At 40.2% G+C, this 15791-nt stretch overlaps 1 protein-coding gene across 19 annotated transcripts in view; it reads right to left on the reverse strand.

Moving 5' to 3' along the window:
* The window catches only part of ARMC2 (armadillo repeat containing 2), an 83601-nt gene that overhangs the window by 25388 nt on the left and 42422 nt on the right, over positions 1-15791 (reverse strand). For 5 of the 19 annotated variants that reach the window (XM_083433471.1, XM_083433470.1, XM_083433469.1 and 2 more), the window contains 5 exons: positions 13819-13907; positions 4741-4879; positions 2194-2450; positions 1437-1509; positions 599-778 (listed from right to left, as the gene is read on the reverse strand). In XM_083433471.1, coding sequence (XP_083289597.1) covers positions 599-778; positions 1437-1509; positions 2194-2411 — 471 coding nt within the window. In that variant the 5' untranslated portion in view covers positions 2412-2450; positions 4741-4879; positions 13819-13907. Of the gene's footprint in view, positions 1-598; positions 779-1436; positions 1510-2193; positions 2451-3620; positions 3705-4740; positions 4880-8501; positions 9017-13145; positions 13267-13507; positions 13565-13818; positions 13908-15791 lie in introns of those variants that run through there. The other 14 variants (XM_083433467.1, XM_083433464.1, XM_083433458.1 and 11 more) reach the window with 13 other exon arrangements.

Raw genomic sequence — 15791 nt, forward strand, 5'->3', positions numbered from 1 at the left:
TGCTAATTGCCCAAGCATTTCTGTTTGGGGTATGTGCGACTTTTAATGAGATTAAACCTCTCCTCCTATGCTGTGAAGCCAATAACTACTGCAGCTCCCCCAGCCTAGCATTTCATTTTAAAAACAACACTATTTCTGATCACATCATTAGCATCTTGCACAGTTTGGCTCTTAGGATCCACGCCAATGTATGAAAAGACATTTCACTTGGGATGAACTGCAAACTAAATCACTGGACTTTAAGAGAAGGGCCATAGCTCAGAAACAGAGCATCTGAAATGCATGTGGAAGTTTTCAAGTTCAATCACTTGGCATCTCCAGGAAGGGGAGGAAGAGAACCCTGCCTGAAATCCTGGAGAAACAATATAGAGCTAGATGGATCAGTGGTCTGAGTCAGTATAAGGCAGCTCCTAGGACTGAAAGCTAGGGCTGCTGGAGAAGAAAATTTTCTGCATCAGCAGTGAGTTGGACTAGGGGACCTTTGAGATGCCTTCAAACTCTATGACTCTATGAAATCCAATTGCTCAGTTAGGCTGACTCTAATATATTTTATAATTGAGTTCTTACAAAAGCTTGGTAAAAAGGATTAAATAGAAACATTCTTACTCTCATTGGGAAGTAGTATTTTATCTGGGAGAAGGTTTCCATGGGATGCGGTTCTAAACAAACGGGCACGAGCATTGCTGATTCTCCTAATTTCCTCTGAATCTATTGGTGATTTAGGAGGTGAAATATGATGCTCCTCATTATTCCTGGGTGATGACAGCAACTTTGGCTTCTGTTACAAGAAAAGATCTAATTTAACATACATGCACTTGTAAGAATCAGAAGATGGAGGTTATTAACATTATGGGTCTTGCCATAATCTATTTATTGACAAATTTCTTCTCATAATAGTTTTCCCTGAGCAAGAAGTTCCACTAAACCTAAGCCAGTCTGTTTACTACTTCATCTTATCTTCCTGGTAAATAACAGGAGCTGACTCTGAAGTCTTAAGTGAATTCACAAAGGAACAAATACCCCGAAGGGTATTCTTGTTACAGACCACTGTAGTGAAATTCCACAAAACTTATTTACACACATTTCCAAAGATGGTTTTGGAAAGAAGGGGGGTGGGTGAAGCAAGACATGGATGCTTCAGTATCAGCCTTTGTAATTTTACTTCCAATGGATAGGACTAGGGATATGCCACAGTTCCACGAGACTGCAGAAAAAGCACCGAATGTGGTAGTGGGCACAAATTCACTTTCCTGATAATATAATTGTAAAAAGCAAGTTCCTCCTAAGGAGCCAGAGAGGCAGCTGAAAAATACTTAAGTGATGGAAAGTGGCCTTAAGTGTCAATCTGCATTAAGTTTGCAAAATGCGGTCTTTCTTGGCACATAATTTTAATGGAGCACAGAATACACAAAGCCCTGCTAAAAGATAATACATACATGGTCCAGTGGGCTTAGACGTGCACAAGAGACAGGCCTTGATTCAACCCATTCAAAGCTGGAAGCATGAAGACTGGAATGAAAAACAGAACATATTAATTAAATGTGTAGATAACATGTTTTTCTTCACAAAGTACTTTCTATGTGCATACTAATGGAGTGAAAATTCTACCTCCACCAAATTGCTTTACTGAAAATTGCTTTTTTGGAATGCAAAAAAAAAAAAAAAAAACCACAGGTTAGAGAAGATGTAAAGAAAATAAAGGGGCTAGTTATATGCCATGGTGCCTATTCTACTTAATGGCACAAGGCCTTATTCCAAGTCCCCTCTATGCTGGCTACTGAGCAGCTGCAATGGCAATCCATATTGTGATAGCGCTTCTCTTTTAGAAGCAATTCCTTTGGGAATGTCAAAATCAACAAGAGCAGGAGATGACACATCCAGAAAGCAAATGAGAGGTGCTTCAGCTTCCTACACATTAAACCTAATAATAGTTTTGGGTTGACAGTGAATACTTCTTTTCCTTTTAAAGGTTGTCAGAAACACTTCAGTTATTTCTAGCCAAACTTCTTATCAGCTACATCCATACAGGAAGCAGGAAGCATGTACTCCCTACCAAAATAGATGGACAATTTTATACCTGCGTTTTTATACTTCTCTAATTCACCTGAATCAATATTGGTGACAGACACTTATATTTTATCCCCCATTCACATGGAATATAGGGTTATAGCCATTCCCTCCAAAACCCCATACCTAAAAGCAGAAGGTGGTCTGTTTTCAGGTGTTCTTGAAGACGCAGATCCAAAAAGCTTCCTTTGCTCCTCCCTTGGTGTGAACGGTCTTTGAGTTCTTAAAATCCTTAGTGTATTTCGTGCTTCATTTATTATCTCAGCACTGGTCTTCTGGACAGCTAATGGGGGCTTATAGAAACCTTCTGAATATTCTACATTTTTGTTCTTTGAGGGCTTCATTTTTCTGATAGAAATGAGTTTGCAGTAAGTACTCCAACACTGTGCAGAAGAGATAGGAAATATAAAACTTCTAGAAACTTGTTTGCAATGTCAGTATTTCAAGGTTCAGATCACACTCTGATGAACATCTAATCCCTGTGTTTCCCACTGCATTGGTCATTAGTTCATGCTGCTCAGCCATCTGTCTGCACCACAGATTAGCATGGTCAGTCTAGTCTGCATGGCAGCAGAAGCTATTCTGCTGCAGGATTCTCCAGTGCTGCTTTGTTTCTGCTCTTATTGATATATTTGTGTTACTTCCTGATACAATTAAAGTAATCAGCAGCACATGCAAGTGCAAATGCACCCTTAAGGCATCAAGACCATTACGAAATACAGTGGTACCTCAGGTTACATATGCTTCAGGTTACATACGCTTCAGGTTACAGACTCCGCTAACCCAGAAATATTACCTCGGGTTAAGAACTTTGCTTCAGGAAGAGAACAGAAATTGTGCTCCAGTGGCACGGCAGCAGCGGGAGGCCCCATAGGCTAAAGTGGTGCTTCAGGTTAAGAACAGTTTCAGGTTGAGAACGGACCTCCGGAACGAATTAAGTTCTTAACCCGAGGTACCACTGTAAAACATTATTTCAGACAATCTCTAAATTCACAGAACCTATGCACAGCACAGCCTTGCCCATCAGATATGGCTGCTTTAAATAAATGCCTTAACAATAATAAATTACTGCTTTCAGAATCTAAAATATTTATTTGCAGTGTTATATGCGGCCCATGGTAAGATGTAAGATGAGCTTAATACACACATGAAGGTAATACTTATGTGATGTTGAAGAGGGCATTTTGCCTACGGTGTATTGTTTATATAGGATGACAAGCTGGATATTTTTTGTTTTTTCAGTGCATTTCTGTAGTAAGGCCTACTGAACATTTTCTTCTTGTTCAGCAAAAAATCCTGAATAAACCAAATTTGAAAAATCCCCTTGGGGTGTTATTGGGAGCTACTGGTATGCATGTGTGTGGGGTTGTTTTAACAGAGTAGAAGAGCAGTATTTAAACTCTATGGTCTCCTGGAGGACTTCCAACATACATTTAAGGCCATTTTGGAAAGTGTCCTGGATATTCCATCTGAACTATGTCAGAGTATCTCCTGTGTGATTTTCTAACTTCCGTCAGTATACAATTTATAACTTTACATTTTACAACTTCTACCTGCATTATGCATGTGGTAGCTGCATTACTGGGGGACAAAGGCAGGCCAGACACACTCAGCTGATGGGCCAGGTGGTTGTAATCCCACTTTCCCACAACTTTAGAGCCTATGTCGCCGCTTCAAGCAGTTGGTCCCTTACCTTTCCCGCCCCAACCTGGCCACAGTGATCCATGCGACGGTCATCTCCAGGCTTGACTACTGTAATTCGCTCTACGCGGGGCTGCCCTTGAAGCTGACCCAGAAATTCCAGAGGGTGCAGAATGCTGCAGCGAGGCTCCTCACAGGGTCTCTGCCATGGGAACATATTCACCCAGTGCTTTTCAAACTGCACTGGCTCCCGGTAGAGTACAGGGTCAGATTTAAGGTGCTGCTTTTGACCTTTAAAGCCCTTCACAGCTTAGGACCCTCGTACCTACGGGACCGCCTCTCCCGGTATGCCCCACGGAGAGCCTCAAGGTCCATAAATAACAACACCCTAGTGGTTCCGGGCCCTAAGGAAGTTAGATTGGCTTCAACCAGAGCCAGGGCCTTTTCAACTCTGGCTCCGGCCTGGTGGAACGCTCTGCCTCATGAGACCAGGGTCCTGCAGGATCTGATTTCTTTCCGCAGGGCCTGTAAGACAGAGTTGTTCCGCCTGGCCTTTGGCTTGGAGCCAATTTGATTCCCTCCCTCCCTCTCTTTCTTTTTTCCTTTCCTTCTCCTCCTGCGATGAGGCTAAATTTTAATATTTTAATATTTCAATATTTTAATGTTGTATTTTAATTTTGTTTTTAAGTTGTAATCATTCAACTTGTTTTTATTATTGCTTGTAAGCCACTCTGAGCCCAGCCTTGGCTGGGGAGGGCGGGGTATAAATAAAAATATATTATTATTATTATTAATTATTATTATTATTATTATTATTTGGATTAGCCCATTCAAAGATGCAACTTTTGGAACCTGGGAGAGAAAAGCACTCTCAGATAACTCAAGCTTCCTTGCAGTACTGAAGTGCCAATGATGATTATCCTGCTGCTTTATTATTAATGGCAAAGAAACAATGGAGAAGTACAGTGAGCACAGAACATCACTTACCAGCGGGAAGGAAGTCACACAAACATATGCACAAAAGATACTCACCAAAGGATTCACTGCTATGCACTTTCAGGGCCAAACACAACAGTTTCCTGACTCCATAGAAAACTTCATTAAATAACCATATAAACACCCACAAGCTGAAGATGTGGTAAATACTACAATGATGATATCACAGCAGGATCTGAATGATAAAAAGAAAACATTTACTGTCAAAACAAACAAGGCAAGTTATCAGTGCTATCTAGGGATTGTTCTAATAGAAAATGTAAACCGAAACTACAGCCAAAAAGAACAAACACTAATATCCTACACAAGACAGATCATCAACTTAAAAAATGCAAGCTCTAGACAGTCCATATCTCAATGAAAGATTTCTTCCACATTTATGCAGCTTAAGGCAACATGCCAAGTCAATTTCTTTGTAGATAACCAACAAAAATCTAACCAGAATATTTATTGTTAATTTGTTGCCTCCTCTGCATAAAAAGGCATGGCAGTTTGACTTCTAGTAAAAACTTCTCAGGACTTAAGTTTGTATAATGTGCTTCTTTTCAAAGCACTTTTTTTTAAGCACAAACTCCACAGCCATTATTACATTCTTTCAAGGGGTCAAAGCTTCTTACTGAACAGTGACTGGGACCTACTTCACACATGCATATACACACTTGATTTCTCTGTACTTGTTTAATGTACACTGGATGACTGGCAGGCGAATGTGGGTTTCTCAAACAGGTTGATCTGCTATTGTGGCTTTTCTCACTTAAAAATCATTTTAAAAGTTTCTGAGAAACCTTCAACAGAATAGGCTGAAAACAACTGGTCTTAGGTATGCCAACTGGCCTCTGAAATTCAACATGCGGAAAATGCAGCTGGGAAACTACACATTCATTGAACGCTGAGCAAGCTGGAGGGATTTATTGGCAGGAAGAACTTCCTGCCAGACCTTTTCAGAACCATAGGCTGTGCCAACAAAGTTTTAAGTCTTTTAAGTTTTTAAGTGTTAAGTTATTATTTCAGTAGTTACACAGACTTTTCTATAACGGTTAGATGTATGTATGTTTGTATGTATGTATGTGAAAATACAATTCAGTATATGGTAACCCAGTTCACACATCAACCATGGCTCAGCATGTGGAACCCTGAAGTGAAGATCACAGCATCCAATTCTGCTGCTGCTGTGCTATCTGGGGCTAAGCTATGGTTTGGCTTTGGGCTCATCCATACTGTCATTTGATGTGGATAGTAAACTTCACATACTTCCATTAATTGTTAGGTATCTCACCAAACTACAATACCCAGGGTTCCTTTGAGGAAGTCATGAGGGTTAAAATGATGAGTGAACTATACAAATTTTTAGAGTAGATTAACAAACAAACCAATTTTCTAATCTGGAAAATTGCATCAGATTTATTTTTTGTGAGTTGTTTTTGTTTATGCTTCTTCTATCACAAACTCCAAGCTGGAGTCATGATTTTGGCTTGTAAGTACTAACAATAGGTTATATTTTAATTAAATAAATGCTATAATCAAATGATAAATTAAGTTTGAGACAGGAATATAAACAGAAACAAAATCTTTCAGTTTCAATTTCTATTATACTCCCAGTTGCACTGTGAAGTTTTAGAACATCTTAACAATTCCTATGTCGCTGGTCTCAGTCTTTGAAGAATGAGTCATTTCCTTCTACTTTAAAATCCTTACATTTTGCTCTAGAGATATACCATTTATTGGATTTTTAATATTTGCTCTCTTTTAATTAAGTAACTGGCAACCTGGGAGACATGAACACATTCTGTACTGCAGCAGAAGCACAGCCCATGACAGGTTCTAATTAAGTTTCAATCAAATCTCCTTTCGATCTTAAATTGTCTGCCGTACAAGTACATTTATGATGGAGGCGTTGATTGCAGAGCCATAGTCAAGCCTGCAAACAGACGTTTATTTAAAAAAATTCCTGTCTCCTCACTTACCACATTTTGACCAACTCTGCTCATAATGAAAAAGTTATGATTTATTCTTAGGATATGGCATAATTCCCTCAAAAATAATAAAACACACATTATTAAAAACATGCTCCTTCAGCATTTGTGTTTTATGTTTTATTTGAATAATGAAGGAGCCACATATCCTTAATCTGAATGGCATTCCTACACTGGAAGAACCATCATGTCTTTGAAATAAAGACTAATTTGAATTCTGAGAAGAAAAATAAAAGTTAGCAGTACATCAGAGCTACTTTCCCCCCAGTGATTCACAAAGATTAAAAACTCACAAAGAATAGTGCTGATCAGGTCTCAGGAAGGGAATTCAGGAGAGGAAGGAGGAAATTTGTTTTTTTTCTGTTGAAGCCCCCCTAAGGCCATTGCCAGAGGCATACCTAGGCCCCCTTGCACCCTAGGCAAGGAGTTAATAGTGCTGCCAGCTGGCCAGAGAGGCGGCCCTACAAGCCTGCTATGATGGCTGAAGGGTGTGATTTATATGTGCCCCCTTGACCTGGGCCCTTGGCAGGGCCAACCTAATAATAATAATAATAATAATAATAATAATAATAATAATTTATTTATACCCCGCCCATCTGGCTGGGCTTCCCCAGCCACTCTGGGCGGCTTCCCAAAAAATATTAAAATACTGTAATACATCAAACAACACCTAGCTACACCCCTGGCTATCTCTGTCTATATAGAACTAGAGGATTTAGGTTTAGGGCTGCCTGCCTAACTTGATTTATTCTCAACTCTCTTTTTTTAATAACAGGGGTGAGGATGCTGGAAAATGTTAGGCGTGTCCCTTTCCCCTTTCTTTCATTTTGAAACATACCAGTATAGTCCAAGTAAGGGAGGTTATTTTAACTCTAAAAGCATACACCACCACCCAATTCTAATCTCCCCATCTTCCAGAATACTTACTTTTTATATATTTTAGTGTTTTAGTGTATGCCACTCTAATACCCTTAGGGAGAGAGGGATATAAATGGTTTTAAACAAATAAGTTAATAAATAACTATAAACTGCTATTGAGCATGCCCATTACTCCTCCTCCTTCCTCTACAAATGGATACCCTTGCATTCCTATATGCTGAAAGCAAACATGTGCTTGTTGCACTGTATTTGGAGTGTGTGTTTTAGATTATTACAAACTTCTATATGCATTTTTTAAAAAATTTGGTCACCCAAGCTAAATGAACAGGCACTCAGTTGCCTAAGTTCACAATAAGTGAACCAGGGACCAATTTAAGATAGCCAGACTACAAAAAAATTATAAGATCATCCTTTTGTCTTCATTTGTCACAGTTTTCCAAACTCTTTTAAATAACAGTTTTCAGGCCTGGTGTAACTTGAGATATTCAGATTATTCCTGAACCAATCATTGATACTTCAAAGGAATCAGAAGAATCAGTGCAGCTGGCACAACTTCCCCACCACAGTTGTTTTAAATGAATTTAAATGAATTTACCAGCTGAGGCTTTTCACAACCACCACCCCTGCCTTACACACACACTTCCTGAACAGAAGCAGCCATATACACATAGGCTAGACAGTGTGGGATAACTTCAATATAGTTATAACAGGAACTCAGCTGCAAAGAAATACCACGTGATTTAAATAGCTAGGCTCACAATTACTCCTATGTTTCTGACCAACACAGCAGCCTTATGCATGTTATATTTTTGCACAGGCAAAATGCAGGACATTTATGTATTTGCTATTCACAACAATTCACACAACAAGCCGCTTCTAGAGAGAACCGAGTTAGTACCAGCGTGGTTCTTCTTGTCTTTAAGGCTTCATTTACTACATATTTGCCTATTTAACTTTCATATCTTCTAGGAACAGATGCATTTCTAACAACCACCAGCAAACATCAGTCCCAATCCAAGGCCTGAGTGCAGGTGGGCACCCCTGATGCCATCCGCCAAGAGGGTTGGCAGCCCAGGAAAAGTCCAGTAACTCACTCACACAGACAGACGGACGGACGGGGGTATATAGAGGGAGAATTTAGGCAGTCGGGCCAGGAAGTCCTTAGCAGTTCCTGCTCCAGGCGGCATCCTGCTCCCTGGGAACCGTACAGGTAGCCTCGGTCACCATAGCAACCACACGCGGACGCGCAGAAACCCTACTTAGCTGCCCCCTTCCTCCGACCCTCCACACCTTGGGCTCCCCGTATCCTCCAAGCTACTGAAGGGAAGAAATGTATCCGAGAACCTGCGAGGAAAGGACGGTCGCCGCGGCAGCCGCTGCTGCTTTTTCTGCTCCCGTCGCAGCCGGTGCACCGTAAGAGTGGGCAGCGGGAGCCTCCGCCGTCGGTACTGGGCATGCTCGGAAGAACGGCGCATGCTCTGTAGCAGCGGCCGAAGCCTTTGCCCTTATCCCCTCTCGAGCTACTTCCGCGTTGTTATTTTTTTAATACGGCAACCTGTCCCGAAATGTTGGCGGGCGAGCAGGCGGGAAAGGCGGGGCTGTTCTGTCGCAAAAACGACATCGTAGTATTCGTCCATGCTAACTGTGCTAGGTGGGAAGTCATTTATTAGCGCTCAAGTTTAAATAGGAACCTAATGGACCCAAATAGGACCTAATGGTCAGGGGTCCCTTTACCTTTAAATAGGCACCACATTGCCGCTGGTTCTGCTGAAGTGTTCTCTGGCAGCATCGTTACTCTGCCCTGCATCGTGTTACCAAGTCAGCTCTGTGGCCACGCCTTACATCAGTTCACTAGGGGTTTCTACAGCGATGCCTTGACCGGCGCCACAGACTTTAGCCCCATCTTAATTGCACTAGTTTGTTTTTCTTCCTTGCTCACTATAACTGCAACACCCTTATATGTAACATCACGACTACTTTTTCTACATGTCATCTCTAAGGTTTATATGTTACATTATTGCTTCATTTATATATATTTATGTCAGTAACCCTGTCACTCAGCCTAAATAATAGAATTGCAGAAATGGAAGGGACCCCAAAAAATAATCTAATGCACACCCTAAATCTTTGAAACCATGTTGATCTACAGATTATATTATATTATATTATATTATAGCAGCAGCTGCAGATCTGGCAAGGGCTCTAGATCATTAGTGAGCTTGCTAAAAGAAAAAGGGTACTTCCAGATGGGCATTTATTGCAGAACCTGTGCTTCTAGACAGGGTTTTGGTTTTAGATTGTGCTGGAGTAGGTAGGGCTTTGCTTTAATGCAGCAGGACTCAGTTTACATTCTTATAAGCAGACAATGAATAGGATTACATTGCAAATTTCACTGAGCACAGTAGGACTTCTTAGTAAAATTGTGCTGTGCAAGACTTTCCTGCCCTATTTTGACCAGCTTTTAGTCTAAGTAATGCAGAAAATTAATCAAGTTCACTTTGTTTTGACTTTTCTCCCCAAACAACTCCTTTTAGCAATGGTCTTTTCCGGGCCCCTTGCTTTGTATTTCTATTTGCTTTTCTTCCACAGTCAGATTCCAAAACATATAAAAGCTGAGGCATTTATAAAGAGGTTCCATTATGACCTTACTGACATTTATTTCATACATGTAAAGACCTAAGGCAAGTGTGCCTGTCATGCTCACCAGAAGATCCTCAAAAGCCCTTTGGAGTCCATCAGTGTCCATAAGCATCTGAGTGTGAATTACATTAATAGACCTCCCATGCATTCAGAGGGGAAATGCAAGTGTAGATTTCAACCAGAAGTGGTTCAATCATAATAATGCAAAATCCCCCATTTTCAGATTACTATCTTCCTGTGTGGCCAAGAAACAACTATCAGGTGTATCTTGCTTTATGTGTTGGGCTAAAGACATGTTGGAATAGCTCAGGATTGTAATGGCGCCCATAAAGACCAGAGCCATCAAGGACCTGGTGACCTTAGCATGAAAACTAGGTTCCCCCAGCGCAGAACAACCATCCTGGGAATCTTCAACACCATATCCAATACCGCCTCTGTCAGGTGATTCACCAGCAGAATTTCTATTCTGTCCTGGTCACTCAACACAAGATACATATACTCCATACTGCACTCAAACAGACAAGAAGCCTGGAGACAGTGAGACTACAGAAACCCTCCATCGCCGCCACCAGTTCCTGACTCTATTCTGATACTGAACTGAGTACTTAAGTAGGAGGGCATAACTAGGAGAAACTATACCCTCAGCTCGTCAAGCCACCTTTCAAGTAATACAAGCTAGGTCAGCCTGTTTATCCACCATGGAATCATGGGTGAATGAGATTTTGTTAGGAACTGACTTTGCATTTAATAGCAGCACCAGCAGACTGCAATGCAAAGATGTAAGGCAATCACAAACCATTCGCTTGAGAAAGAAACTGAGCAAGTGAATAAGAATAAGGCTCACTTGGCACCATCATTACATATCATTAGGTGCCAGAGCTGTTTAGCAGCAGAAATGACTCCCTCAGAAGGTGGTGCTCTTCTTCATTGGAGGTTTTAAAGCAGAGGTTGGATGGACATCTGTCATGGATGCTTTAGTTAAGATTCCTGTACTGAAGGGAATCAGACTAAATGACCATCTGAGTCCCAAGTCTTCAGTTCTATGATTCTATGAAAAACTTTCCTCTATAACCAGGTCTTTGGCTTTAACTATTTGCGGCCTTTTAGAATTGGTTGGCATGCTTTTAATGTATTTCAAACACACACTCCTCCAGTTTTACTGTATTTGTGGAGGGTTTTGCTTCCCTGTTTGCTTGGTTGGTTGGTTAGGGCTGCCCTGGGCAAGATAAAACACAGTGGGGAGGAGCATAGAGAGAGACAGAGGAAAACTAGAAAGTAACACTTCTTAACAAAAAACTTACAAGTCTCAGTATAAGGCAACCCCTTATACAGAAAGTGATGAAACTACAACTACTTAACTGGGAAAACATCACATCACAGGTCCTAGTCCCCTTATGCTTGACCATCCGGCCTTTTTCATCCTAACCCACCTAAACATAAGAACATAAGAAGAGCCTGCTGGATCAGGCAAATTGCATATATAGTCCACCACCTGGTTCTTTCACAGAGATAATTATAAACATAAGGACACAAGAAGAACCTGATGGATCAAGTCAAAGGCCCATATAGTCCAGCATCCTGTTCTCAGTGGCCAACAAGGTACCTGTGGGAAATCCACTTTCTCCACGCCATGCATAATTTTATAAACTTCTATCATGCCACTCCTGCTCACCTTTTCTTTAAAATTAAGACGTTCCAAATGCTGCAACCTTTTATGTTAGGGGAGTTGCTCCAGGCCCTTATCATTGTGGCTGAACCTCTTCCAACTCTACAATATCCCTTTTGAGGTAAAATTTCTGCTGCACCCCAAAGGGGGAAATTGGGGGAAATTGGCCAGCCCATCCCTGGAAGTGCTACATAACCTGAAAAGATAGCTTGATCAACAACTATGGTGGGCCAAAAGAAGGAAGGAAGTATGGTGGCACAATGGCAATTCAACAATACTGCTTCCAGCACTTAAAAAAGTTCTGTCTTTTTTAGCACCTAAGCCTTCCGTCCTAAACGACCTACTTGGATGTAAAATCCATTAAAAGAAATGAAGAGTTTCTTCCAAGTAAAGGTGGTTTGGATTGGGATTATAACCTGATATATAAGAAAAATCATTTTCATATGTCATGCTGGTTTTATAATACCAGTACTGAAATTAGGAGACGTTTTCCCTGTTGGCTATGTAGTGTCACCAAGTTCACAAAGAGAAATATATTATTTTTCTGTATATTTAAGACTCTTCTCATCTGTATTCCTCCTTTTTTCTTTTCCTGTGCAGGCAGACACCACAAAGGAAATCAAACTCCATCTGCAATGAACTAATTTTTCTTGGTGCTCCATTGTTCTCTGGTCCCCCTCTTGGTTTAAGAATCAAAAGGCAAATTTTTTCCCAAAATTCATTTTCTGACACATAATGGACAATTAATTGTTATCTCTGGCTTTCTCCCCAGAACCTTTCCTTTACCTACATAGCATCCAGTCAAAACCTCTGGATCTAGTTCCATGATGCTGGCAAAATAATGAGCATGAACCTTTTCCCTATGATTATCATAATATAACATTTCTTTGAGCCACTTTTGTATAAAAGTCACTAAGCTTCCTTGGCTCCTTCTCTAACTCTTTTCATATGCACATTATTTTTATTCTCCCCATTCTCTAGGTTGTCAAGTTCAAGAGTTAATTTTTATTCCACTGCTTTGTTTCCCTTTGTAATTTTTATTTGCCATGTCTTAATGGTTGAAATCCCTTGCACCTCATTCTTTTAATTTGTAAAAAAGGTTCCTTCTTCAAATACACATACTTTCTTCATCCATCTACTACCGGTATATCTGGAACAGACTACACTAGGATGTGCCATCAAACCAAGTAACATACATTAGAATCTGGGACTTATTTGTAATTGTATGGAATGCTGCAAAGGAAAAAGTATTTCTAGAAAATGTAATTTCTCCTTAAACTCACCCTGAACAATGGCTTCAGCACAGTTACAAACTAGTGTGTCATCATGCTGATAGAGGCGTGAGTCAAAAAAGAGACTAAAATCTGTGGTGGGTGTTCCTATATCATTCATTGACAGAGACATCTGAAAAATAGTGGAAAAGATTTGGAATCACAAATTTCATTTATAAATAAATAATCCCTGGATGGCTTACAAACAAGGCAATATTAAAAATTACAACACATATTAAAATCAACAATAAGCAGTAAAAGACAGCAAAATATGTTAAATAGAAAACCTTGCAACAGTGACAGTATAAACAGTTTGCAGCACAGACTCAAAACACAATGAAAAAATATGGGTGAATGAAAGGTTATTCACTTACAAAAAAACACTCCACAATAGAGAAGACTATGGGCAACCTATTCCATATCTGGGGTTCCTGTACCAAAGGCAATGAGGGAGGAAATTTAGGGTCTGGACAGTGTGTAGTATGTAATTTGCATTTAACCATGATTTACCATTCCTATGTTAAAGACAGTTTATCTTGTCCACTATACAAAATCAGGAGCATAGTGTGAGATAGGGGAGTATATGATCATTGCCCCAATCCCACCAAATCTAGTAAGAAAAACTCATGCCTAGAAGTAGTGTCCCAGCTAATGTAGATACAGATCTGCATCTGGATAAACTTACCCTCTGCATCACAATGTTCATGCAGGCCTCATTGAATTGGCTGGATGCATATTTTGACGTCCATGAAAATACTCTCCATGTGGAATAACCTGTGGTTACACACAACATTGTCTACAGTTAGATCTGTGTAAGGTTCGTGCCATTAAAAACTGTACTCTATTTAAGGCTGATTTTTTCAAAATCACAATAGATTTTGCAAAATTCTGTAGTTTACCCAATGACACAAAATATCAGTTGGCTCTAAAAATCTCCTTGAGTGAAATAAGGGTCTAGACTAGTGGTTCCCAATTAGCTAAGTACTGCGGACCCCGTTTTTCAAAAGCCAAGTCATGGACCCCCTACTTTTGAAAATTTTGATATCTCTGATATTCACATTTTTATGTGAATGGTGTCATGGAGCCCCTGGGTCTGTGACCCACCAAATGGGAACCACTGGTCTAGATAATAATTCTTAGTACAGCTGGCAACCATTTTGTGTGTGTGTTCAACTGATATGCGACCGCCGATGGGTGCGTCCTTTTGGACCCAGAGGAGGGGAGAACGGGGGCATAATGGGGTGTGACAGGGTGGGGCGGGCTTATGCGTGGTCTGCTGATGCCCACAGAGAACAAAAACCCCGCACCTACATAAGCAGCTTTATGACGTTGCAAAAGCTATCTGAGCTAACTCTGGCTTCATCCAAAGAACAAAACCTTCAGCTTCACTACCTAGGTCAAAAGGAGAAAACTTCCCCAGATTAAGGTCTGAAATGATAACATAAGAACATGAGTTATATTGTCAGACCATATCTAGCTCAGTATTGACTGGCGGAAGCTCCCTTGAGTTTCAGACAGCAGTCTTTCTAGCCCTACCTGCAGATGCCAGGGTATGAACCTGGAAGCTTTTGCATGCAGTCCATGTGGTCTGCCACTAAGCGACACCTACATATAGGTAAATGTAAAATGATGTTCACAGGGGCAAACATCTTCAGATGAGGTCTGAGCCAAAGGCATGTGGTTGGTTGCTGAAACAGGATACTGGATTAGATAGGCCTTTGCACCTTTTTTATTCCCCTTAGATGTTTCACTTAACATCTAAGAACTCAAAAGTTTGCTCACAATTTTGTGTCATTTTGATTGAACTTAATAAAGGTATTGCCCTGCTATAAATGTTGTATCTAGAAAGGTGACTCCCTGTAATATACAATCTGAGCCAACCAAGAAGTCCCAAAAGACAACAGAGTTCTGAATCCTGCCAATGGAAATAAACAACCCCCACTTTTAATCTTATAGTTTACTATGAAAAACCAACAGTTTCTGTCACTTTGAAAAGTATTTTCAATAAACAATTGTTGAGATTGATTACATGCCTCAAATTTGCTTTGACTATTAATCAATCTCAGCTGCTGTTTATTACTTTATGAATTACAAGCGTTAAAGATTATCCCATTAAAAAGTGCTCCTGAAAACTTTGAATAATACTTTACAATCATCATTCATTTTGAAAGGCTTCCTTGCCTTGCACTATACAAAGCTTTCCCTGACAGAAGTGCCTTCAGTGTAGGACATATGTGAGAGTGTAATATTTTTGTATTTATTACTTTTAAAATTTATATCCTGCCTTTTAGATCATTTCTCACAAAGTGGCAAACAAGAATGTAAAGTTAAACAAGCAAATAACAATAATATATGAAACATTCAAATCACACACAAAAAAATACTAATGGATAAAATAATAAAAACCAACAATTAGTAAAAGATGCAGCCAATGCAAAGTTACTGAGATAGAGCCAATCCCAACAGCAGAAAATAATCCCTCCAAATTCGTTGTCCTTCAAGAAAAAGTCTACCAAAAAGGGGGGGGGGACAAGTCTCCTAATGTTTCTGGAAAGTCTGCAGTATTGCAGTCTGAAAGAACCCAATTAACAATTAGTTCCATAGCTGGGGGGCTACCACAGAAAATGCCCTGTGACTTGTACCCTCTGGTGGTAGGCA

Source organism: Podarcis tiliguerta (genome assembly GCF_965153285.1).
Source record: "Podarcis tiliguerta genome assembly, chromosome: 3".
NCBI classification, from domain to species: domain Eukaryota; kingdom Metazoa; phylum Chordata; class Lepidosauria; order Squamata; family Lacertidae; genus Podarcis; species Podarcis tiliguerta.